The sequence below is a fragment of the Anas acuta genome, chromosome 2, assembly GCF_963932015.1.
Source record: "Anas acuta chromosome 2, bAnaAcu1.1, whole genome shotgun sequence".
In the NCBI taxonomy this organism is placed as follows: Eukaryota; Metazoa; Chordata; class Aves; order Anseriformes; family Anatidae; genus Anas; species Anas acuta.
The window spans coordinates 34,532,987-34,558,876 of NC_088980.1; the positions used below are offsets into that span (position 1 = coordinate 34,532,987).

The 25,890-nt window shown below is 41.0% G+C and overlaps 1 protein-coding gene across 1 annotated transcript; it reads right to left on the reverse strand.

The window, feature by feature from the left end:
* Positions 1-24,916, reverse strand: SPMIP4 (sperm microtubule inner protein 4). The gene is made up of 10 exons (XM_068674227.1): positions 24,532-24,916; positions 20,508-20,655; positions 15,913-16,089; positions 13,964-14,035; positions 8,237-8,266; positions 6,399-6,583; positions 4,176-4,264; positions 3,237-3,411; positions 2,916-3,007; positions 1-730 (listed from the first exon to the last, which is right to left on the reverse strand). Exons 2-10 carry the CDS (start codon positions 20,636-20,638, stop codon positions 53-55), a joined length of 1,629 nt encoding a protein of 542 aa, XP_068530328.1. The 5' UTR covers positions 20,639-20,655; positions 24,532-24,916; the 3' UTR covers positions 1-52.
* Positions 24,917-25,890: the final 974 nt, after the last annotated feature.

Genomic DNA, 25,890 nt, shown 5'->3' on the forward strand with positions numbered 1-25,890 from the left:
TACGTTGAAGTACTTTTTATTTGTTAGTATTTTAAAAAGACCAGGGAATGTGTCAGTTATGGAAATAAAAAGCATTGAATCCATAGAATTTGTGTCTCCTTCCCTCAGTGATGTTATCTCTGAGATCTTTTGTCTCTCCGTTGATAGAATCATGAAAACGTTTTCGTGCTGCTGTCTTAGAGAAGGAATCCTGCAGCTCCAGCAGTGCTGTCGGGCGCTGAAGAACCTCAAAGCCAGGGATCCATTCAGGCAGTGCTGTCTCTGTTTGCCTCTCTGGTCTCCATGCAGGCTGACTTGCTTCTTGATACCAGAGGTTGTGCAATTCAATTCTTCTTTCATCGCTGTTTACATCCTGTGGTAAGACTGGTTTATTTAGGCTGACTGGGTTTTCCCATGCTGTATGTTGGTCCAAAAGTTTGGGCTTGATATCTTCACAGGAAAGGCAATGTGCAGATTTTGGAAGGGATTCAAGTTCAGACATTCCTGAAAAGTGCCTCTTGTACAATGCTTCTGTTTGCCACGTGTCAGTGATTTTCTGAAATTCGTTTATTGGCAGCCCTGTATCCAGATAATGATCTTTCTGGTAACACAGGCAAGGCGGTTGGGCCTGCTCCTGGCAGGAGCCCTGTTCTTGCAGAATAGATTCATGGGGACGTCGGCCTTGAAGTAAACGTGCAGTGCGCCCTTCAAGAGGTCTCACTTGTGAGAGACCAGACAGAAACGTTTCTTTCTAATGGAGGAAGGAACAGAATTAACACTCTAATTAGCAGGGATTGGGGCAACCATTTTCTGGGACTAGTGAAATTTACTCAGTTACGGGTCTATCTTTACTGCCCCACATTGTGGAAAGTGAGGGAAGCATTATTCCTAGGAACTTGGAGTGCTGTGCCAGGTGTGAGAACTTTGTCACTCTTGGCCACTACTTCACTCTGACAGTATGCAAAACAGGCTGGGAAAGGGAATTGGTCCATCAGTCCAGACAGTCATTACTGCCCTGCCATACAGAGAGATTAGAGCTGGTCTGTATGCTTTGGAAAAGACAAAATATTCTGCTCCATCCCTATGTACAAGATGCAAATGGATATAATTAGATTGTGCTTTTTTTTTTTTTTCTTTTTCTTTTTCTTTCTGCAAGCATCTGTTTTCCAATTTGTGGTCTCCTAAACAATGTGATAGTATAAACAGTGACTATTATGGGCCTGGCTAAGAGCAAAGTCAGCACCCTGAACTTTAGAAGATCCAACTTCCAGCTGTTCAAAGAATTAGTGGACGAGATCCCACGGGACACAGTCTTCAGGCTTCTGATTCTTCACAGGCTTCAGATACCAGTGCAGAGACAAAGCTACATTGTATAGGGACTGCTCATACAAAGTATGTTTGAGTCCTGTACCCAAAGAGTGGGCTTCAGCAATTACTGTGCTGAACAATCTGAATTTTTGATATTTAATGTATGTATCTTTTAAGTGGGATAATGATGCTCAGATAAATCAGCATGGCCTCTACTGATCACACTTTGGAAGCCAGAGGGCAATAAAACTGCTCTGTTTTGAATTAATGTAAGCTGCTAGTTTGGATTTTCATTTCCAGAGACAAGCTGTTGAAGGTGTTCTTTGAAGTTTTCATTGTCACAAAGCAAAACGTTTGTTTCTTTATCATGCTGGAGAAAAAGCCAGACAACTTTTCCGATTCAGTTATCAAAGACTTGTTAATACCATTTCAAAAAGGATTTAATTTATTTGAATTAAAAAAAAATAAATTAGTAATAATAAAAAGTACAACAGTTTGGGGACTTTTTATCCAGGGCAATTTTTTTGACTATAAACAAAGAAAATGACAGCATCTTACTTTGGCTGCCCTGCTTTTCATATATTTGTGCAATCACATATGAAGGCATTAGAGACAAAGAAGTTTGAACCTGCAAGCCCTGTAAAACCAGCAGTGCTGTGAAAAGGTGAGCAGGAATCTGTTTTACATGCAAAATTGCTTAGCTGGTAACAATCAATTATAACTGTGTATGTACTCAGCATGACAATGTGCAGGTGTCACTGAAAGGGCTTAAGCCATTACAGGTAATGATGCATTAGCAAAAAGCAAAACAAGTTGATTTGCTATTCCTACCTACAATGTTATGCCTTGTTTGCATGGGTAGCATTTAATAAAATAGTATTTTTTGACTTTCTAAGAGGCCACATTAAATATCAAAATTTTTGAAGACAATGAACATGGAGTTTCCATATCTATGTTCATGCCTATGTTCTTAAAATTAAATATTTGCAATGAAACAGAATTTGGCAAAGTTACTGATGCATCCTAAGGAAAAAAAAAGCAAACCACTCACATAAATGGAGAAGGATGAATCACAAGAACTCTGCCAAACTTAAACTGGTATAGTTAGTAAGGACATAGGAGTCTGCAATGATACTAGGCCACTTATCAAATAAAGCAATGTGCAGTAAAGACAATAAGCTGATGTGGAGCTGTGCTGATTAACACCAGCTAAACGTCTAGCCAGTATGTTTCAGTCTCTGCAGTACTGCACGGTTCATAAGAGCTGCCAACTCATTTTATGGAGAATATTACTTCTACTTTCCAAGGCAAAAGGTCCTTTGAATTGCTGTCATGAGTTGGTGGCAGCTTTAAATGATAAGATAAAAAAATATTCAGATGATCACTGTAACCTACCCCCAGCACCTCATACCCTGAACAAATCACTAATCCATTACATAAGTTCTGTCAAGCAGCTCTGTCAGGAGTCATTTAGTATACTGAACTTTACCTTTTCTCTTAGAATGATTCTTGCCTTGCATTTAAGTATTATTAAAGGGAAGGCTTAATTCTTTTAGTTGAATCTGGAAATATTCTTGTCAATGTTACTGTGGTGAAAGCATCAGATTTTTAGTAAAGGCAGTACTTACAAGTTCCACGTCTGTACCTAGTTCTCCAGTTAGTCTGCCAACTGCTTTCATGTAATAGTCATCCAGTATAAGGGGATTCATAGGGCCTCTTCCTTAATGGAGACATATTTTATCATCACATATTTTGATTAGTTAGGAAAATGAAAATTAGTGCTCAGCCCCCCTGGAAAATCTCAGATAATTTACAGATTTTGAGACCTTTGTTACTAAATGACTTTTTTTTTTTTTTAATTTATTTTTTTTTTAGAGAGAATTAAAGGGTGACATCTTGTGGTCTTTCATTGCTATTCCAAGTAAATGAAAAGAAAAACAATTGCTTACCTGTGAAGTTCCGACTGTATGTTGTGATCCCCTGAGCCCTTTCAGTGTTTCGTAGCATGTTGGTTGTTCTTGGAGAGAGATTATGTTCTAGCTCTTTAAAAGTGGAATTAGGGGCCACCATCTTTGGTGGATTAGGGTAGTATATTTGACCCTTTTCTTCAGCAAATTTAGGAAGCTGAAGGATAAGAAGAAACAGGTAAGGCATAAACCAAATAAATAAAATAACAATGTTTTAAAGGTTTAAAATATCCCTTCCATAGTATGCTAAATTAGTGTATTAGAAAATGCTAATAAAAATCTTCAGTACAGTATTTCTACTCAAATAGGAAGATTTAACAGGCACATAATTCAGCTGAATTCATTTCAAAGGACTTGGAATCAACTTAGGCATGGTAGCCACACCAAGGCAGAACATTACATGCTATATAAAGTTTCTTTTGCAGTCACAATAACAGCCTGAAAATGGACTGCCACTTTGATTTTCCCCTGCCACATCCATAAGATTGTGTGTCTCCAAAGGCTGTATCTTTCTTTGATTACCACTGTCTTTTGCTACAGTCTTCACGGCTTTTATCTGTCATCAAACTTCAGGCTATATCCCCCTAGGACGAGAACAGCTGTTTAACAACTGTTTAGGCTGAAGAACAGTAGAAACCCAATCATTCATGACCGGTTTCACTCTTCTGTTTCATGGATCAGCCTAGTCTCCATCATTACAGCTGTGGAAAGCAAGGTTAGAGTCAGTGACCATTCACAATCTGCTTCCTTCAGAACATGGAAATAGAGACACCAGCCTGTCAGTATGTTGGCAGGACTTGTGGAGAGGTAAGAAGGAGCAAAAATCTATTGCTGCTCAAATCCATTTATTTCTAGGGCTGGAGAGTGTAATCTGGGTTTCTTTAGCAACACCTCCCCCCATATGCTGTATGAATTACCTACTTGGAAGTATGTGTATTGTCCTGGCCAGTGCAAAGCTTTCTTCAGGGAGTCAGGGGGAATGCTGACAACCTCATGCCTGTATGGATTACCTGAAGGGGATATATTTAACATGTTCTAATGTAACACCATTGATCAGAATGACAGATGTATCTGCATATCAAGCTGTAGACGAATTATGCTCAGTTTATAGACAGCTGTGCTGGTGGAAGAGGTTCTTTCTGGAGCTGCTGCTGCTGTCTTTTCTACCTTGGGAAACTTACCTCATGGATCTGCAGACAGAACTCATCTTCACTCTGTAGTACAAAATCAGCAGAGCTAAATCAGATCAGATTAACTATTTAGGCAGCCTACGTTAACCCTCCTGCCTTGCTGGAAGTCTTCACATGAGCATCTGCACCACCAGATAGTTGTCTCAGGCAGAGGGGATGGAGACAAGTTGCTGAAGGCTGGATCTTATACCCCTGCTAGAGCTGACTGACACATGCCCGTGACCAATTGTAGGAGCTCTGGATTAATTCACACACCAGCAGGTTCTTACTGCATTCTCTGTGCATGATTTTTACAAAAAACAACAGCAAACAGAAAGATCAATAAAATTTCATGAATTGTTGAAGCTGGTTTTGTACTCATAATGTCACCTTCAGCAGAATAACAGAATTCTTCTAGACGTTTGATAAAAATGAAACTGCAGCGTATGCTTGCAAGAGCTTTGTTTCTCACCCTGGTTCTGTAATTGACTACATAATAATTACTCTGAGTTTTGCAGAAGCAAGATGTAGAAAGGGAAAAATAAATAAATAAATAAAATTTAAACATAACCTTGCTGTGAAAAATTTTAAACACAACTTTCCAGTGGTAAAAGTCACCCACATGTGATCTGTGTCATCTGTTCTTAACCAGAGGTTTCTCCTTCAGTCAGTGAGGAGTGGAAGCATCCTGATCAAATGAAGTGAAGTTGTTTTTGGAGTGCCAGCAGTAGCTGCCCCCTTATCTTGTAATTCCGAACCTGCTAAGCTTTGCTGGAAATAGAGCTTGGCCTCCAATGATCCTTCTGTTGTGCAAAAATAGGCTTTGTAGTCGCAATAAACCCACCTCCACACATGTCATTAGTGTTTCTTACATTGAAAAATGATCACTGAAAAGTGACTAAAAATGACTGCTCCTGGCATTATATGTTCTGTGGAGAGATACTTCATTTGGATAGACAAATACCCTGCAAAAAAATGGCTCACATATCCAATTATATACATAATTGTACAGTAGTGGCAGTGACTGGGAATGGCAGCTCATTAGTGCAAATTAACCTACTACTTAACATTATCAGCTTTTACAGTACTGAAGAGCTTCTTAGACACACCAGTGTATGCTTCTTCTGTTCCACAGTTTTGCCAAACCCCTTCTGAGGAGCAGTGCCATGGCACTGAGAGGTGCTGGCTTTCTGCTGTCCCAAATTCCCCAAGCCTCTGTGGCCAACAGCTGCTAAAGACTGCTCATCAGTTCATGCAGGTGATCAGCAGAGCCATCCAGAATGAAGTACCTGTCAGAATCCCAATGCAGCAGACTGACCCCAAGGAAAAGCACAATTTTTCATCCAATGCATTATGCAAGTCACTCCCAGGACAAAATTCTGCTGGGGTTAAAAACTAACATGTCACAATGGCTTACATGGTGTTCTGTAAAAAAAATCAGTTACTATGTGATTCTAGACCTTGTTCCACCATCTGCATGGTGATAAAATATTTTAAATCATTCAGCACTTCTTTCAGGGGTAACTTTTTGTCCTCAGCAAAGGTGTGGCAGACATGGCGTTTGCCCAGAATTTGTTAGTTTTTGATCCCTCTTAAAGCATTTTTTTCCTTTCCCCACCACTCCCTCAGACTGTGAAGAATCATTTGCCTGCCAGAAGGTATCAGATACACTGAATGATACATATTTATGGAGAATACCATTTAAGAACTTTAAGAACACTGTTGACTTCTGAAGCTACAAGGTCTTTGTATGAGACAGACATTAATTCATCACTCTCAGTGCTGAGGTATCTCCCTTGGAGAATGCAACCATCAGCATGAAGAGCTCCAGTTTAAGCCAAGATGTGTAGCTTGGTCACTAATATTCTCAGATCCTAGCTGCATGGAGCTTCATTAGAAAGGAGTCAGAAGACATAGGCAGAGTTTCTAAACAAGATTCAAGAATAGATGATAAATCCTCAGAGAGCAGTCTTACCTTTGGTCTTCCTTAGAACAACCACATCATAAGGCTTGCTAGGGATATTGGGGTGGAAAGGCTGATGATTGCTTGCATCGACCCCGGTGTCTCGATCCTCAGGTGATCTGAAGTTTGGGAACATGGCATACCTAGAGATGTGTGTCTGGTAGGGATGAGAGATGGGAAACGGCAGGCACAGCGGTCTTGGATTGGTTTCAGTTGACAGGAGGATGAACAGAAAGAAAGAAAAAATCCTTATTTCATATTTCCTTATTTCACATTTCACGGAGCTTTAGCATTAAATATAACACTTCGCAAGAACTGGGAGGGAAGTAAGAAGCAGAAAGATGGTATCTTTTTTCATTAATCCTCTTTTTCTTGTACCCTACAACGAATTCACAATGATCATTCCCTTGCCTGCTTCTATATTGTCTGCTTACATGAAAGAGAATCATTAGATTTACATTTGCAACTTGCAGAACTGCATACCCAGGCCACCAACACTCCCCAGTCGAAGGCGCAGTGGCTATGCCTCTCAGACATGTCCAACAGTGACGTGGGTCTGTTGGTTATAGCAATTTCTCCCTGGTGCTTAAAGACAGACCCAGTTGAACTGGAGAAAGGATGCCTCTGTCAGACCCCAAATGCAAGTAAAAATATTTGCTTCTATCATTATAGTCTTCCTGTTAGCTACAATTACTATGAATAAGTCTTTCAGAGCAACACAATTGTTGTGACTCTATCACAAACCATATTGGATATCATCATATTCAGAGATTTACTCTGCCCTTGATGGAATGCAGGGCAGGATTGTGCTTCAGAGAGAGGTGCCCACTCCAGAAATCATAAATAACTGAAGAATTGATGAGAAATCTTTCCAGGGGAAATTTATTTCCTGTAGACTCCAAAAATGACAGAGGTGAAAGGGGGAAGTAAAGCAAGATTGTCATGAGGAACAGTGTGAAAAGAGATGGTGGTGATGGTGGTGGGAATAACGAGTGAAGAAACCCCGTCACAACAGAAGCAGTCTCATCTGCCATTTGGACTAGGACTAGGACTATTGGGCTATTTGTGTATAAGAAGGTATTTATTTGTGAAAGGAAGATGGATAAAGCTAAACTGGAGAGTTTTATGGGGTACTGAGAACCAGGACTTCACAGAGAGTTCTGGGGTTGCTGTAGCTATCCTTTTCAGCTTTCAGTTTTCCATAACAGCCTAATTAAAAAAAATAAAAACCCCAAATAACAGGAATCTTCTGAGGCAAATGAAAGGCTTCTGAGGAAAATGAGAGGTTTAAATGAAGTTTATTCCAGTAAGAGTAATCCACCCCTTTTGGATTCTTCTAAATTCTACCACAACTGCATGTAGCAGCTTACTGAGAGCAAATGCCTTTCCCGAGTTGCTGCTGAAAGCAAAGTTTTGACCTTACGTAGGAGCCAAGTTCATCCATTCCTGAGCCTTTCCATCATGAGGTAATAAGTTTTTTTTACCAAGCTGAGCTCTTCCTAGGCTTCCCTCCCACAAATCTGCTTTATACATACATTAGATTTGCATACTTTCATTCACGTTGGGTAAAGAGGCCATGAACAACACGGCCAAGGAAACCCAATTAGCCCATAGGCAAGTCAGCAAGATCAGTATTTGTTAGGAGAGTGGGTGTGCTGGGCAAACACTGCTAACTTGCTAGACTTATCATTATATGCTTCATTTGAGAGAGAGCTTTTTGCCTAGTAGCTTTTTGCTGCTGCTTACTGCCAAGGAACTTACACTGTGCAATTATGGCTATAAGAGAAAGGTCTTGTCTTTTTATTTCATTAAGGAAGTGATAAGGTACAATAAAGGTGAAATGTACTTACTTAGCCAAACTGCTTGGCGGCTTATGAAGCCTGTATTAGGGAAGAAAAAGAGTGAGTTACTTGAAATGGTCCACTTTCATTTGCACCTCTCACACTTTATCTGAATCAGTGCAATCAATATACATTAGGGACAAATCAATGTGTAAGCAGTGCAGACAATATTCTTACTGGAATCACTCAATCCACGAGAAATGTTTGGTGTTGCTAGGTGCCAAAGGCTGAAACAGTGCCTGGAACAAGTGGTATGTAGAATGTCTTCTTAAAAGGAGTGAGGGAAAAAATCTAGCCTCTTACACTTCTGTGTAATAAACTCTATATTAATTAACAACTGCATGTGCTATTAGTAAAAATAAATCAGTAATGCAAAACAGAAAATGTATCCTATTCATACTTGCAGGGAAAGTACTTATTAATTCCATGATAATAAATTATTTATATTTTGCAATGGAGACTTATTTTATGCTTCAAATGAATTTTTAAAAAGCAATCAAAAGAAAACACTAAATTTAAAGGGCAAGAATTTCATCACTGAGGCTAGCTAAGAGTCTCTTGGTGATTGTTCCAAGACAGAAAAATGTCTAAGATTAAGAAAAAAAATTACTTTGCTTAATGGTTCTGTGTGGCATAACGAAGGAAAAAAAAAAAAAAAAAAGACAATTTTATTACTGATCTTATCATCTAGTAAAAAATCTAAGTGTATCACCTGGAGCTCTGAAATCCTCATGTTTTCCATGAGGAATCCTAAATTACCTGGTCTTGCCTGAAAAGGTCTTTATATGGGTAGGAGAAGTTGTCTGATGATAATCTTAAGCTTTATTTTTTGTATGGTGTTCGTGTTTCTTGATTCTACAGGCCATATACCAAAATCTTCATATTGCCAAAACCCTTCATATTTCCCAGTGAGGAGAGAGATGTCCAGGAATCATTCCTAAGCAGGAGGCAATGATAACTTCAGAGCTCCCGCTGTGCCATTTGAGGACAGAGCTGTGTGAGACGTTAATGTGCTCCATGAAGACCGCTTTCTTTCAGCCTTAGTAGTTCATAGAATCATAGAATCATAGAATATCCTGAGTTGGAAGGGACCCTTAAGGATCATCAAGTCCAACTCTTGACACCGCACAGGTCTACCCAAAAGTTCAGACCATGTGACTAAGTGCACAGTCCAATCTCTTCTTAAATTCAGACAGGCTCGGTGCAGTGACCACTTCCCTGGGGAGCCTGTTCCAGTGTGCAACCACCCTCTCTGTGAAGAACCCCCTCCTGATGTCAAGCCTAAATTTCCCCTGCCTCAGCTTAACCCCATTCCCGCGGGTCCTGTCGCTGGTATTAATGGAGAAAAGGTCTCCTGCCTCTCGACACCCCCTTACGAGGAAGTTGTAGACTGAGATGAGGTCTCCCCTCAGCCTCCTCTTCTCCAGGCTGAACAGGCCCAGTGCCCCCAGCCGTTCCTCGTACGTCTTCCCCTCCAGGCCTTTCACCATCTTCGTAGCCCTCCTCTGGACACTCTCCAACAGTTTCATGTCCTTTTTATACTGTGGTGCCCAGAACTGCACACAGTACTCGAGGTGAGGCCGCACCAGCGCAGAGTAGAGCGGGACAATCACCTCCCTTGAGTTCCTTGGGAGACTTTTCCTCCCACAGCTCGAGACTACCCAGTCACCTGGTTAATGACATAGCCATGGCATGGGAGCTGCACCCAAACTCTGTTCAAGTCACCCGTGTCTCAAGAACTACAACTTGGCTCCTCCATCATTAATCTAGTCTCCATAAAAATAGATACTGCACAAAGAGAAAATATGCTCCCTTGTCTAAAGAAGTCCAGTACAATCCTACGCTGATTTCTTTCCACAATGAAATGGTTCTTTTGAAGAAAAACTTTCATGTGCCAGATAATTTTGTTCATGTGCTGTTCCGATACACTAAGCAGTATTCATGCATTTCATTGTGAAGTCTGTGTGATCACCATGAAGTGCTACATCTCCCAAATTACCATGCCAACATAACTCATGCCTCAACTGAGCTAAGCAAAAGATCTGCTTCCCTTTTAGTGTGTGATGCTAACAGCATTTAAACATTACATGTTGGATTTTGACAACCATTTGTATACTGTTATAATCATCTGGGACTCTGATTCAAACTTTGTCTTGAAAAATGAAAGCTTTTACAGAAATAGCCACACTTACAGAAAAAACAATCTTTAGATGCTTTTTCCATAGATACTCCTAATTGGTTTTCCATTTCTACAGTTAGAACAGAAATTGCTCAGAGACATGGAGGAAAATTCTCAGTGTTTATTCTCCCTTCACATTATGTTACAGTGTGCATTGTTAAATTCTTCATTGCATTCATTGGACATATTCCTGATACAAATATGCAAGTATAAGGAGAATAAGCCTCCTTTGTGCTGTATCATGGCAGAACTGTTTAAATACCTTTGTGGATCACTTCTCATTATAACACAAGGCAGCAATAAAATAAGGATAACTATGCATTTTCATGACTGCTGTGATTCAGAGAAGCTTTGTGAGCTCAGGTTGTAACAGCCAGCAAAGCTTTACATTTTCAAAGGTATCCAGTTATTTAGAGTGTCCCTTACATTTTTAAAACTCAAACTGCGTTATTGGTCCTGAAGCCACTTAGAATGGATGGCACTATAGAAAGGTCTAGCTCCAACAGGAAAGGAAGAAAGCAGTAGTAATTTTTCCAGACTTGGGTCTGAGAGGCTTTCAGTGAACTTCTGGCAGACTGGAGTCTGCCAGTGTTACACAAGACACAGCTGCTCAGTAATCATTATCTCCCCCTTTGTGTTCAGTCCACAAAGAATACAGAGTCCGTCACTTCTTGAAAAGAAGTCAGGCTCGAGCTGGAGGGACTTATGGTGCCAGTTTAGAAAGCTCCAGAATAGGTCCAGGGAGTGGTCCCGTAGGACACTGTCCCATTTCCCTAGCAATGAGAGCACTTTGGGCACCTTGAGCTGCAGGTCAGGGAACCACTAGGTCTCAGGGAGCCGGGGCAAAAGCAGAGGAATGGAAATGATATGTGGCACGATATGCATGATTTACAGATTAAAACCCATGCAGAGAAAACCCAGTGGAGAAAAACCATTCTGTAGCGCTGCTGAATGCACCCAAAACTTTGTTGGTGTGACTTGTCTTTGGAAGGAAAGTGTAAATGCACTGGCCTGATGCAGTGTGTGTGTGTTGCTAAGGTTCTAGTAATGGCTCAAGGATGTTTTTCAAGGCCTTTCAGGATTTTTATGGTCTTGTTTGATGTGAACGTGAGGACTCATAACAGCTTTAGATGGAAGTAGGCAGCTACTTTTCTCCAGTACATTTGACAGAGAGGGCACATGTAGCCCACTGCTAATGCACTTGCGAAAGTACATCTGGGCAAACCAAGTGATTCATTCTAATGCAGGACTGCACAAGGATATGTAGGGTGCATATTTAAGGCAAAAGCATAGTTGTCTCATGAAGGTGTACAGAGTTACTGCAAATGTCTGGTAATTCATTTCCCGCAAAAGACAGTAATGGCTCAGAGGAGCCCTCACAGGCTATAAGGTAAATAAACTGAGTATTAACAGCTCCCAAGTAGACCTGCAGAGCAGCACTCAGTGGGCATTTTTCAGGAAAGGTTCCATGTGGCTGTCACCGCTTAATAGTCTCTGACAGCAGGAAGAATATTTTCTCTGAAAGACCTTGAACTATGAACATGACAGATGTATTTGGTGTATGTTTCACTTTTCATTTTAAAGGATACACTCTTTCCTTCAATTCAAAGGTCTCTAAAAGACAGAGAAAATATAACCTTAAAGAAAAAAAATGTTTAAACCAGAACAAAACATCAACCATAATGTATTTTAGAGACCCAGCATGTTTCAGATGAAGATGTGAGTGCAAAATAATGGAGAAAGTACATCAGTGTGCTAATGATCAAACATTCTGTGTCCAAGGTTGTACACTTCTGAGTATGTGTTGGGGGCAGAGTCTAACCTATGCTTATATAAAACCTCCTTGTTTCTTATATAGTCAGCACAAAGCCATATAGTTACAGAAGTTCCTGGTTACTTCCCCTTACTGAATCAAATCCCCAAAAATGTCCCATGTCCTCGCCTGACTATGTGGATATTCCATTCAGGTAGGCAACTGGCATAAGGAAAACTCTTGCTGTGAAGTGAACAGGTCTCAGACCATCCTTTACCAAGATGCATTTCAGGTTGAGCAGCCTAGGAATTACTGAAAACACTCCTACCCTATGTGAAGAACAGTTTTAAATTTTACTCCACAATCTGCCTGGGCTTCTGCTGTTTCATGGATACAAATAGACATGTCATGTAACAGGACAATTATTTGACTAGTAAGTCACAGTAGGCCAAATTGTTTTCTGGTATTCCACTGCATTTGATGGAGTCTTCCTGGGGATGGATTAGGAAATAAAACAGAATCAACCAGTTTTGCTATGCAACATAAAAGAAGCAAACATTCATGTAAGTGGTCAGTGTTAAAGGAAGAGTGAGCCTGTTTCTGCATGTGTTGTACATCCCAAACTTGAGGTGTATGCACAATTTCAAAAGGGCATGGGCCAGTTCTTGTCATTAAGTGCTTGGGAGATATGCAGGAAGAAACTTGCAAGGAAACTTGCTACTTCCTTGTAGCTTGTAATCAAATTATGCAAAAGCAGCACAGCCAATAGCTCTAACGTGCATGGCTGGTGAAAGGCCATATGCTATCCCAGTATGAAGGAGTCTTGGCCTGTGCATTCTTGGAGGTAAACAAATTCATCTCTTTTTGCTGGCTTACTGTAATGAGGTAGTAAAAAGAAAAGCCTGCAAAGAGCAGTGGACTACAAAGAGCAGGGTGGGAGGTTTCCTTGTGTAGCTTCTGTGGCTTGTTTACAATTAGCTCTCCTGCTTTTCTGGAGTGTGTTGAGTCTACACAAAACGGGGAGCAGGTACCTCACATGCAGGGGGGCTAAATGGAGACTGGTGGAGGTCAAACAATACCCTTCACAGCCCTATAAAGATAATTGAAAAAATAATCACAGAAATATTCTCAGGTTTCTAATGTGCTGTAGCTATTAACGCTGACATGAGAGGTGTAGCTTCGTTCATTTCCTGCATTTGAAGAATTTACATTTAAACTTTAAATTACTTTAAATTAATTGCAGTAGTTTGAGCAATGTTAAATGTTTTGCTGGTGCCATCAAGTGGCAAAATGTTGGATTGCAGAAGTGCAGCCCCATCCAAATTCACTCAATCTTTCTGTTAAGCAGTAGCAGTGAGGAAAACAATCCTTGCCAACCCTCCTCCTTAAATGCATCTCTCTATATATATACACGAGAAAAATGGACTGAAATACACACGGTGTCATGGTTACTGCAGTTACTTCAATTTAATCTAGATTCTAACTAGCAGAAAGGACCGTACTTTTGAGTATTACAAGTTGATAAATATGGAAAATCTGTAAAACAGATTCAGAGACCCTTGTTGAAGAGATACCAAACTGAAGGGGCACAATGCCATATTCTGAATTTCCTTTCTAGCTGCGTTTGCTGTTGTTTGTTATTTATTAGCCTATCCCTTTTTACAGAACACGTTCCTTCAGATTTCACATATCATGTGTGCACTTCATATCACATACGCATGGTATCACCAGAGTGGAATGAATATTCAGTTTTCTGATAAATTCACTAAATTCACAATCTAGGTAGCACACAGTTTAAACTTACAGATCGTCATTCATACGCACATCACTTTTTTTCAGCAGGGTGACATCATAGTACTGCTCAATGGGAAGGCCTCTGTGCAAAGAGAAAATGCAAATGTAGAACACTTGTGCTTTATATGCTCATATTCTTATATTCTCATAAAAATTCAAATCAATATATATGTTTTATGATATGTATATGATTTCTCAGGTAATTCTTAATACCCAACTCATAGGTGCTACCCATGTAGAAATCTGTTCACAGTTTCAACATCTAAATTATGCAGGGCTGGATTTTGAGAGGTGTCAAGCACCTGTGCCTGAATCTGAAGTTTCTGAGTATGCTGAGTACTTCCATCTGTGAAAGCTTGGCCCTTATAGCTCCAAACCATGCACACCTAACACTCAATAGGAGCTGTGGGAACTGTTTTCACTGCAAGTGGCATAAACCCTATTATATTCTGAACTCCTAGAGGAAGAACCAAAGATATGCAGTGTGCCTGTCTCACAGAGAAACAGAGTTGCAGCTGCAAGAGTGTAGATTTGTGTATTGTCTCGAGGAACCGTACTCCCTTGTATCTAGAGAGTTTGTTTTACAGGTCTAGAAAGGATTATTTAGGTTACAAGCAGGCTTAAAATTATAAGGGCCAATGAGCCAAACTTATAGTTGTCCTTTTCAAAGAGGTTACCAAGTAAGGCTGAGGGGCTGACTCAAGCAAGGGCCAGCTGGTTATGTTAGATCTCTCGGCAGAGTCCGTGGATTAGGGTCAGAGCTGGGATTTGTTTTTTAACTGACAAGCTGATGAACTGAATTTGAGGCTGGGCCTCATAGGGTGTCTGTTGACATTTTTCCCTGATAACTGCAATAGTAATTCAGCTTATCTGGGCAAACAGAGACATCTGGTCTAAGGTTAAGGTTGAGGTCAGGAAAAGAGAAAGGAGGAGCTAAACTCAAGTGCAATTTGGGACCAGAGATGCTCGTGTATGTGTGTATAGGCAGAAAGCACTGGGGTAGGGTTTGACCTGGCAGGGAAGAGTGGGTAATATGACTTGGTGTGCAAGGTGCCATATGTACTGTGTATCAACCCTAAACTGGTGCGCACTCCACATGCCAGGTGAAATCAAAGCTTCAGGCCTCCAATGGGCCAATGAGAACTGCTATGGTCTCCAGTGAAACTTCTCTCTGCAAGGTTCATGTTTGGTGTTCAGACCTGGAGTCAAGAACAGGGCCTGGACAGAGCAAGGCTGATGGAGGCAGACAGGCCTGGAACTCAGCTGGGCTTGGGCGGTGGCTGTCTAGTGGGTGCAGAGCTAGGAATGGTGAGAGACACACTGCTGAGCTGGGCCTGACTGGATCATGTGTGGCTGAGTGGCAGTTTCCTGAAAAAAGTAGCGGCAAAAGAGCATCCAGAAAGCTGACATGACAGTGGAGCTGTTAGAGAGGAAACCGTTTGTGCTAAGAGGCCAAGAAAAGGAGCCCTGGCTCAGAAAGCACACCCCAGATCTGTTCCCCTCATCTGTTGTCTGATGAAGACAGATCTTGGCTTTTACAACAGCTTTCTAAAAAAGCTGTGTGCCTACTTTTCATTTTTTATGCCTATGGGATTTGTGGATGCCGAGCATTCGTGTCAATTAGGCCAGTAGTGACATTTTAAAGGCCAGGAAGGGTGTTTGGGACAACAGCCAACAGTAAATCATTACCAAATGATGGGCAAAAAATAAATGAAGTATGGAGATTTGGAATTTTAAGTGTTTCAACAAAATGCTCTGTGGAGATTTGTGGGTACCAATATGTTCACACATTAATATTTCAGGCATTGTAAAAAGGGTAGAAGCTTAAATTGCTCCATTTCTAGAATGCAGATATTTGCATGTCTCAGGCTAAATTGCTGTCTAACCCAATACGTGTCTATTGCTATTCTTGCTAAAATCCCTTCACTTAAACATTTTGATTGTATTTGTCTAACTTACCTTGGACAAGGGTCAACAGCACTACCAAAATGGTAATGTCCTCTAACAACTGTGCATGGAGACTTGGCCTTTGCCATCTGGTCTTCTGGCAATACAGGTAGTGCAGTTCCCCCATGCACACTTTGTATTCCCCCAGGAAGCTTGCAGCAGTAAAGGGATTCCCTGAACTTTTTATATCTGAAAGAAAGAATTCCCCAAAACACCCTTTAACAGCAGCAAAGGTGATGGTTGCTTGAAGTCTTTTAAACAGTGAAAATTTGGCTTAATTTTCTTGGCTCTGAGTTACACAGCCTTATTCTGGATAATGCTATTTTGGTGAACTGGCACTAGGAGAAGTAGAACAGTGACTGTCAATTCTTTAATGAAGGTTGAATCAAGTCTATTATGTTTTGAACAGTGAGAGAAGAAAGAAGCTTTTACATGCAGCATGTGCATCTCACAATATAAATCTTAGCTGCCTGCACACAAATACCTGCATTGTTCCTTCAGTAAATATTACTGAGTGGCATACGGATGGTGAACATATACAATGTCACAGGTGGGTGAACATATACAGTGTCACAGGTGGAAGCTTTAGCATCTAATTTCCACTGATTTCATGAATTTGTTATCTGTGCCTTTGAAAACCTTATCTAGGCCAGTCTCTAGAGAGGGGTGAGAAATGTTACTTTTTAGCCCTGAAGTGGTCAAGCAGTTGGACTCTGGTTTTTGTAGGTCCCTTCCAACAGATCTAAACCTATTCTGTTCTATTAATGTAAAGTTCGTAGCTCTAATTCACACTGAATGCTAGCTGTATCAGGTACTTCACATGTAGTGAAATGAATTTGCTAGTGGAAAAATACGTGCATTACAGTTTCATATATCTGTGTCATTTGAAATCAAGGAGTTGAACATGTTTAGGTGCATGATCACCCCACATGTTTTTGGTTAAAAGTGTTTTAAAGAGCAGCACCAAACTCACAGAAAATTTGAAGTTTCATTTTCCTTTGGACTGCAGCAGTTTCCCTGCCAGGGGTACAGATAGGCTCTTTTATTAAAGAGATAAGAGCAAAAATAAGTGTTATAAATTTGACTTAGTTGTGCAGAATTTTCTGAAAACAGAAGGAGCTAATGAACTGCTGTGATATGTGATAGGCATGGTCACCCTCAGGATCTTTTATTCATGCGCCGTATTCATTCCTATGAAACCAGAGAGCATGATGTTTATGTTACTGGGTTGGGAACTAGCAGCCAGATCTGTCTGTTGTCAGTGTTTCCATCATGTATAACCCTGATTCTTGTATGTAGCTGGGCTTCATCTGTGCTACCTCCTTTTGCTGATACTAGGTATTTCTTTACTGATAAGTGAAGCATCTGGACATGGTTGCAGACCAGTAGGAGAGCATTTGTTGAATGTGGTGCAACCACTGCTCCGCTATCACAGCACTGGACTTGGTGAACCACACATATCCTAGCTTGCTCCCAGCTAGCTTGGACTTCTCTGCCATGAGAGATGATGATGTATGAGATACGGACACAGTGCTGCTGTATGGTGGTTTGTTCTCTGTGGTTGCTTGGCAGTACAGTGCCATCCTGTCATTTAGTTTCTTCTTCAGGCATCAGGACCTCTCTGCTGCCACCTGATGCTGTTCCTTTATCCATTCTACCATGATGCAAGGGGTAATACATTTGTATTGTAAGGTGAATGAAAATAAAAATTTGTACATTTGTAATTCTTCATTTGTATTGTAGGATGGACAAAAATAAAAATCTGATGTTCTGAGGTTTATCAGAAGGCTTAAGTTTCTGAAGGAACACAAGCATCCGTTTTTTAAATTCTTTCTAAATCCTCATTTTCCCTTTATTAATGTAGGTAGACAGATGCCATATCATTTGCATGGATATGGTATTTGTATTCATTAAGTGGACTCACGCTGGAAACATTAATAGATCATTCCTGTTGTTTGCTATCTCCAGGTTACTAGGTAGCATAACAACCACTCTCCCTTAGGCAGTAAGGAAAAACACTGCACACACAGATTTCTGGGGCTGATCACCCATTCAGTCCAAATAGGACTCTATTAAGCTTAAAATGTTTCCAAGTCTCATTCTCATAAAAAAAAAAAAAAGCAAAAAAAAAAGCTGATATTGATCAAGTGATATTAAAGATGACTGCTTCTGTCCAGAGAATATCAAATGAGGTCTCAGGTGGACAGAGTTTTAAAGAGTATATCGTGAACTTCAGAGTCTCAGCAATATAGTCAATGACTTATTAAGATTTTCCATTTCTAAATTCCATGACTCTAGATTTATTCTGAATGCTGAAAGCTGACTCCTAAATTTTTATCTTTCTTGTTCTGACCAAAAAAAAAAAAAACACACACAAAAAAAAAAAAAAAAAAGAGGAAAAGGAAAAGAATAAATTGTCTTAGACTGTGAGCTTGTGAAGGGCTCCAGTAACTGCTTTGATCAGCATGTGAGGCCAATGCTTCTGAGAGTGTGTTGCTGACGGCTTCCAGAAGGTCTGTGGAAAGTGTGTTTGTACAGGGAGAGGTTTAGGGCCTGATCCTATATGAGTTCACATGGGATGCATTCACACTGGCATTTTCATTTGGATCAGGAATACACTTTTGACATTAATTTTCCAATGGTCTGTATTCTGCAGTGCCTTGGCTTGGAGTATGTGAACTAGGTTCCTTCTGGATGCAGTTAACTGCAAGACATGCTCCAGAAATGCAGTGGGAGTGTATTACAACATTTAGTCCCTGGAATCACACTAGAGGTAATCTGAAGTAGAAAGAACATGAAATGCATTTTGTTCTGGACCTCAGGCCTCCAACACCAACTCTTTGACTCTACAGGTCTTCTGTACTGTACTCCGCTGTACTTGCCAGCATAGATGTAGTCACTGAGTAACATATTGATTTGGGATTCAGTGCATTGGAGGGAGGGGGAGAGTGGAAAAAGTAGAACCTTGTTTTATTTATTGTTGTCCAACTAACATACAAATAACTACATACATTGTCTTAGTATATCAACCTGAATCTGATTGTCTAATCACAGTGAAAAATCCTTGGGATACCTTTAATGTACATATATAAACTTATAGGGCTTTACAAATACATGTATGTACCTCTGGTTATGCTGAGGGCTGTTTATCAGTGCAAATCTTTGTGACAAATATTCTAATCCAAGATGATAATGTAATAAAATTCACGGATACAGTATTTTTAGTAGCTGACAGCAACTGTATTCTATTTATTTATGTGCTTATCACTATGTGACTAGAAAAAAATGCACCGTTTAAAAATGCGTATGACATTCTAAGACATGCAGGCACCTTTTCAGATATAGATTGGTGAGTTCACTGGAGCGTGGATTTACTCTAGCAGAAAAGTGTAGCTCACTCTCTGTGTTACAGGTTTTCCTGTTCAGAAAGAAATAACCTGTCTGTGCTTGTTACTTGTTTGTTGTATTGCTACTAAAACAGTAGCAATATGAAAGATGTTTACTAATGTGTTAGGATCCTAATGATGCAGACAATTCTGAGCTTATATTTTCCTTTTGATTGGTATCCTGTGTAGCCAATGTGAATCTTTCCTGTACATTCACTGAAACTGGGCCTAACATTTAGCAGACTTTCAAGTCGGACAATAGTTAAAACAGTTCCGATGGAAATTCACCCAGACTCCTGTAATACAAGACCTAAAACAACAAAAGCTGACTCAGGGAAGATACATAAGTGGGAGGCCTCAAGATAGTTTGACAGACATGATAATTCAATATCACAATACTCTGTCTGGAATTCAGATGTTGGATATGCGATGTTACAAATAACAGAAGTTAACAGTAGTAGTAAAACAGAAGGCTGTCGGTAAGATGAAAAATCAGAATTGAGTTTTCTAGCAACAGAGATAAAATCTCACCTCAAAGAACACTGATGGACTTACGTCTAACTCTTGAATGTTGTGTATGTAAAAAATAGAAATTTAGATTAAAAAAAAAAATAAAATTGGCATGAGTACTGAACAACTAGAGGTTCAGATTTCCAGAACTTTAAAAGTTGCAGGAATTCTGCCATATATTGACTCCTAGCTAACACTTTGACTGGTCCTGTAAAACACAATAATGCATTGATTCTTGAAACTTTCTTATTGCATGTAATAACTACCAAAGCAAAAAGCAGGCTTCCTGTCATTAAATTTTAATTTTAAAGTTTTATCTCACTAATTCTAGGCCAACTTGCAATCTAGAAAAAAAGGTTTGAAACAGGAGTAGATCAAAGTGTAATGTGATAAATGTTGGTGATCAGTTTGTGAAATATGTACATTTTTTCTGAGTTAGTAATGCAATATACATATTGTCTTTATTCTTTATGAAAATTATTTCAAGAGATTTTTGAGCCTTACAGCATAATATATTTCATCAGTCCTCTTTTCACTTGTAATCAACTTATTTCCCAGGGAACTGACAGACTATTGCACAAGGTTATAATGAAAAGAAAAAATATATCATGCCATAAAAACATAACGTTTAGAAAAATGCTTTCTGGTGACAGTAATTAGATATCAAATACTTTTAATGAAATAATTTTTCTTTGTGAGCTCCGTTCTTACCTGTCTTGTGAGACAGTTAGACGTGAAGGAATTTGAAGTGGAGTAAGTATCTCATTGGACTCAAAAGTTCTTGATAGGCTTTCAGTTCCTTTAATTTCCCTGTGGTAGCGGGGCTGGTCATGCATCATCATGTTTTGTATTTGAGGGTCTAGGAGAAAGCAGAGGGATAAAATACCAAATCAGCAAAAGGTTTTTCAGTGCATCTGGATCCCAAATAAGAAACACAGATGAGTTCTGCCTAATTCTGGCAAGTGTAGACTGGAAACAATGGTTGTTTTTACTATAGCTACTGGTCTTTTGTACCAGGTTACAGAATAAAACAAAACCAAGAGACAGATTAAAGGGGTATGATACTGTTGTTTTGTGTTACCGATGAGTAGGAGTTAGAAAAAAAAAATTAAAAATAATGACTTGAAAAAGTTTGGACTTGCACTCAGAAAGTCTCATTTGTGATCATTTGGATATTTTCCAGTCCCACTGTAAAGGGTGATACTGCTTCACAGAGATTTTTTTTCCTAGTTTCCTTGATTTTTGTCTTTCTAGCTCTGTGCTGAGGAGTGCTCTAGTCTTCCTTTCACTTGTATTTCAACACTGGTGGCTCTGATTAGCTCTTTGTGAGGAAAGGTGCTATACCAGGTCAGCACAAATATCCTGCCAGGTTCAGTGTTCTGCCATCTATAACCACATGCAGATGTTTGTACCTGAACAAGTTGCCTCTATTCTGAATTGCTCAGGTGTGCAAGAGAAAAGCACTGGGACTTGCCCTTTCCACTTGTTGAAACTCTGGTTCACAGCACTGGGAGTCTTCTGTCAAAAAACAACAGGAACTTCTTAAATAAATTATATGTGAAGATGCACTACTGTTTCCTCTTCCTCTAACAGGAATGCTCTAGCAGAGCATTCCCCTGCATCTATTTCCTACTTTTTATGGCAGAATCCTAGGTTTTCCAGAAATATACCCAGTAGGGTAATAACTTTTAGTAAAATTTTATGGGTACGAAGGGAAGCACTGCCTTCACTCTGCTCTCCACAAGCAGTGACAAAGCTCCTTTTGACTCATGACCAATGGCTCATCACGTGGAGAAGGCTGAGAGGCCTTTGTTCTACCTCCATATATTTTGACTTGTACCTTCAATCAATTTGCTCTGCATTTTATAGTCTGCTAGCATATGTAGCTTAGTCAGCTTGGATATGTAGCTTACAATGGCAACAGGAGTCTGAGGAGAGACTCACGGAGAAAGGAGCAACATAAATTCATCTCACTGGTACATGTTTGTGATCCTGACTTTGGCCAAGTTTTGACAAGTGGGATATTTTCATTAAGCTCTCTTCAGGAATATGCCAGTGAAATGCAAAAGATTTGACTTCCCGTTACTAAAACAGGAAACAAATTTGAAAATATTTGAAACATTGTTCTTCTAGGATGCCTGGGCATTTGGGCCAGATGTGTCGTAAGAAAAAAAGCCGCTATAGTATGTTCAAGTGAAAAAATTAAAATTAATTCTGTCATGCTGGCAGTTTCTAGAGCATTGGGTGGTCTGCTATGGAATCTCATGCTGATTACTCAGGTTCAAGAACTACTGTCTTGCAAAGAGAAAAATATTCAGATTTGTTGATTCTCAATCTTCATGTGCACAAAAAAAATAGAAGCCAAACTTTCCTTCCAGCACAACTGCTGTAGTTCTGTAAGTCCTGAGTCCACAGTTTTCAGAGCCTACCTGAATTTCCTCTCTATCCAGCTTTACTAACCTTTCTGGGAAGTATGTTCCTGGCTTACAGAATTTCAGGTGAGGCATATGACTGGTAGCTCTTATGTCCCTGCCTGTTGTATACATAGGGAACTGCCACAATTCTCAGCTTCTTTCTCTGTGTAGTGGGTTTACATTGCAAGGTTTTGGTAGCAGGGGGCCATAGGGGTGGTTTCTGTGAGAAGGATCTAGAAGCTGCCCCATGTTTGGGAAGGGCCCCACTGCTGACCAGAGCCGAGCTGATAAGCAATGTTGTTTTGCGCCTCTGTGAGAGCATATTTAAGACAGGGAAAAAAGAGCTGCACCACACAGCAGCTGGGAAAGTGAGAGGAGTGAGGAACGGCCTTGCAGGCGCCAAGGTCAGTGAAGAAGGAGAGGGAGAGGTGCTCCAGGTGCCGGAGCAGAAGTCCCCTGCGGCCTGTGGTGAGGACCATGGTGAAGCAGGACGTCCCCCTGCAGCCCATGGAGTACCACGGTGGAGCAGGGTTTCACGCTGCAGCCCGTGGAGGAGACCACGGTGGAGCAGGTGGCCCTGCACCGACGGAGGCTGCCGCCTGTGGAAGACCCCTGCCGGAGCAGATTCCAGGCTGGACCTGTGGCCTGTGGAGAGGAGACCACGCAGGAGCAGGTGACCTGGCAGGAGCTGCTGCCCGTGGGGGAGCCAGGTTGGAGCAGTTTTCTCCTGAGGGATGGACCCCGTGGTACGGACCCATATCTGGAGCAGCTCTTCCAGAGAGCTGTGGGAAGCCCACGCCGGATCAGTTCATCAAGGACTGTATCCCATGGGTGGGACCCCACAGCACAGGGGATGAGAGTGACCGAGAAGGAGCAGCAGAGAAGAAGTGCTGTAGACTGACCATAACCCCCATTCCCCCGTTCCCCTGCGCTGCTCGGGGGGGGGAGGAGGTGGAAGAGGGTGGATGGGGGGGAAGGTGCTTTTGGTTTCTTTCCTTTGTTTCTCACTTCTCTAGCTTGTTAGTAATAAGCAATAAATCTTACTATCTCCCTATGCTGAGTCTGTTTTGCCCGTTACAATAATTACTGTGTGATCTTCTCTTCCTTATCTCAAACTTGGAGCCCTTTTCATCGTATTTTCTCCCCATTCCTCTTTGGGGAGGGGAAGTGAGAGAGCGGCTGTGGTGGAGCTTGGCTGCCCACTCGAGTGGAGCCACGACACTGGAGCTCCATGACAGTAGCTGTCTGCTGAGGCAGGGATCTGCGCCCCAGTTTTTACTTCATCAGTCTCCTGGCATTTCAACTGTTTTCTGTAGAACCAGATTCTGATCTCATTGCATTCAGCTGCAAAATGTACTTACACCCCCCTGCAGTTTGATCCGTTATATCAACACCAGCCACACTGAGAAGCCCCAGTCAATAATAAAGCCCTCATCAATAGGGTTCTGCATCTATACACCTCATGTCCTTGCAGCGACACTTGTCCAATGACACCACCTAAATCCCAAAGCCTGCCTTCAGCTCCAGAAACATAGTTCATTGCACATAGAGCATTTCCATGTGGCTGGGTTGGGAATCAGAATTTCACAGCCCTTGACAGCTACTGTGAGCAGCAGGATGCAGGCCAATGACTGAGGTATCCCTATGCCTGGAAACACTTCTCTCTAGACACAGTCCAATGTCTGCAGAAGACCCCCATGCTCTGTCCAGTTTTGTTCCCTGGGAAACTGGCTCAACTCTTCTGCAGTAGAAACCTCATTTTTTATAGCTCAGTGAGGCCATTCAGGCTAGAGAGCTGGCAATAGGTAGGGGAGAGTAACTCTAGGAGAGAGATGATGGAATAATAAGCCAGATGGAGCCAGTTAGTGGCAGGACCAAAATCTCAAGTCCTTCCTGATCTAGGGGAAATTACTCACATAGGTTAGCTCCAAAGGAAATCACTAGTTTCCAGGATGATGTCTTTCCAAAGCAGGAAACACAATCCTTCATATTTCAGCCCCAGAGCTTTCAGAAATCCGTGGTTAAGACAATAAATTATCTCACTGTGAGCCTTTTGGTTAGGAAAAACTTCCAATGGGGGAAGGCAGGAATATACAGAAAAACTATAATGTCCTGAGGAATCCTGCATATATAAAATTTAATTTCTGAATGTAATGAACTTTTAAATGCAGTGTTTACCAAATGCCAGACAGATTTTATTCTAAAGCAGGGGACAATATCTGGGGATTAGCCCCTCTATTCCCAAGCTTTACTGCCTGCCTGTCTTCTGCAGAACAGGTTAGTCAGAAACAATATAGAGCAAAATGACAAACTGAGCCTACCTTCTTGTTCAGTGCAGCACACTGTGAGTGTGCATAGGCTGGGGTTCTGGTACTATTTGACATCACAGTGAGAGAGTGCTAGGGATCTTCCAGGGTGATACACAGAATGAGGCAGCTGGTGATGTTAGCAAGGGGTTACCTACAGCATGAAGGAGGAGGATGTTACAGCATGCTTGGGGGCGTGGGTCTGAGACTCAAGTAGCTGATGGTTTGCTTCACCTGTTGTGGTTTAACCCAGTGGGCAGTTGAGCACCACCCAGTTGCTCAATCACTCTCCCCAGGTGGGATGGGGGAGAGAATCAGAAAGGTAACAGTGCAAGACCTCATGGCTTGAGATAAAGACAGTTTACTAGGTAAAGCAAAAGCCCAAAAGCCATGTGTGCAAGCAAAGCAAAGCAAGAAATCCATTCGCTGCTTCCCACCAGCAGGCAGGTGTTCAGCTGCTCCCAGGAAAGCAGGGCCCGTCACACATAATGGTTTATTGGGAAGACAAACACCATCACTCTGAACTCCCCCCCTCTCCCCGTTCCTCCAGCAACTAAAACATTGGTGTTCTCACTGCTAGTTTCATCAAAAATTCAAAACACAGCATCATACAAGCCTCCATGAAGAAAATTAACTCCATCCCAGCCAAAATCATGACATACCTTTCCTGAATAAAGCAGTAAAAGCACAGGCCAAACCAAAAAATATAGCCAGTTCACTACAGAAATTCTGACCATGTCAAATATAATTGGAAGGAACTGAGTGAAGTCATGGGGGTGTTACTGAATTCTTCACAAACTGGCTGAGACTAGAACATTTCCAACAAGACAGACAGCACAACATCAGGGCTTCTGTGAACTGCAACTTCTTATTTCCATTCTCAGAGACAGCAATATTCTTTGCTTATGTTTTGTGCATGTGTGTGTAGGGGGATTCACAACATCCTTCAAAATAGTTGGACCTGGCACCGGTGGAATTTGGATTCTGGTTAGCTGGTTTGCTGGATGTTTCTGCCTGCATGTTTGACAGACACAGTGATAGATTTCGATCTGTTTTACTTTTTTCTGCTGACCTTTTCTTTCCTCTCAATGTGGTTTTTGTTTGAGATGAATTAATGTCAAAATAAATGGATGCGTTTGAAGAGAATGTTTTTGTTATGTTTTATCTTTCACCAAGCAGGGTAAAATTAGCTGGAGATCCTACTTTTCTTGGAAAAGTAGTAGGAAGAAAGCTGGAAGCAAGTCTTTTGGCAAGTGATAATACATAAATAGCATTTCTGAATATGGATGAAATGGACTGTTGTGTTATCATCCAGGAGAGCTGGTAGTTGGTTTATTATGGTTTTGGACCACTGGTTGGTTTTTAACACGGGTG

What these genes read in the sequence shown, in the direction of transcription:
- SPMIP4 (XM_068674227.1), bottom strand. Translation starts at nt 20,638, where the DNA reads ATGATGATGCATGACCAGCCCCGCTACCACAGGGAAATTAAAGGAACT. An exon ending in GTGCGTATGAATGACGATCT is followed by an intron (nt 8,267 to 13,963) that starts GTAAGTTTAAAC and finishes TCCCTAATACAG; the next exon opens with GCTTCATAAGCCGCCAAGCA. An exon ending in CCGCCAAGCAGTTTGGCTAA is followed by an intron (nt 6,584 to 8,236) that starts GTAAGTACATTT and finishes AACCAATCCAAG; the next exon opens with ACCGCTGTGCCTGCCGTTTC.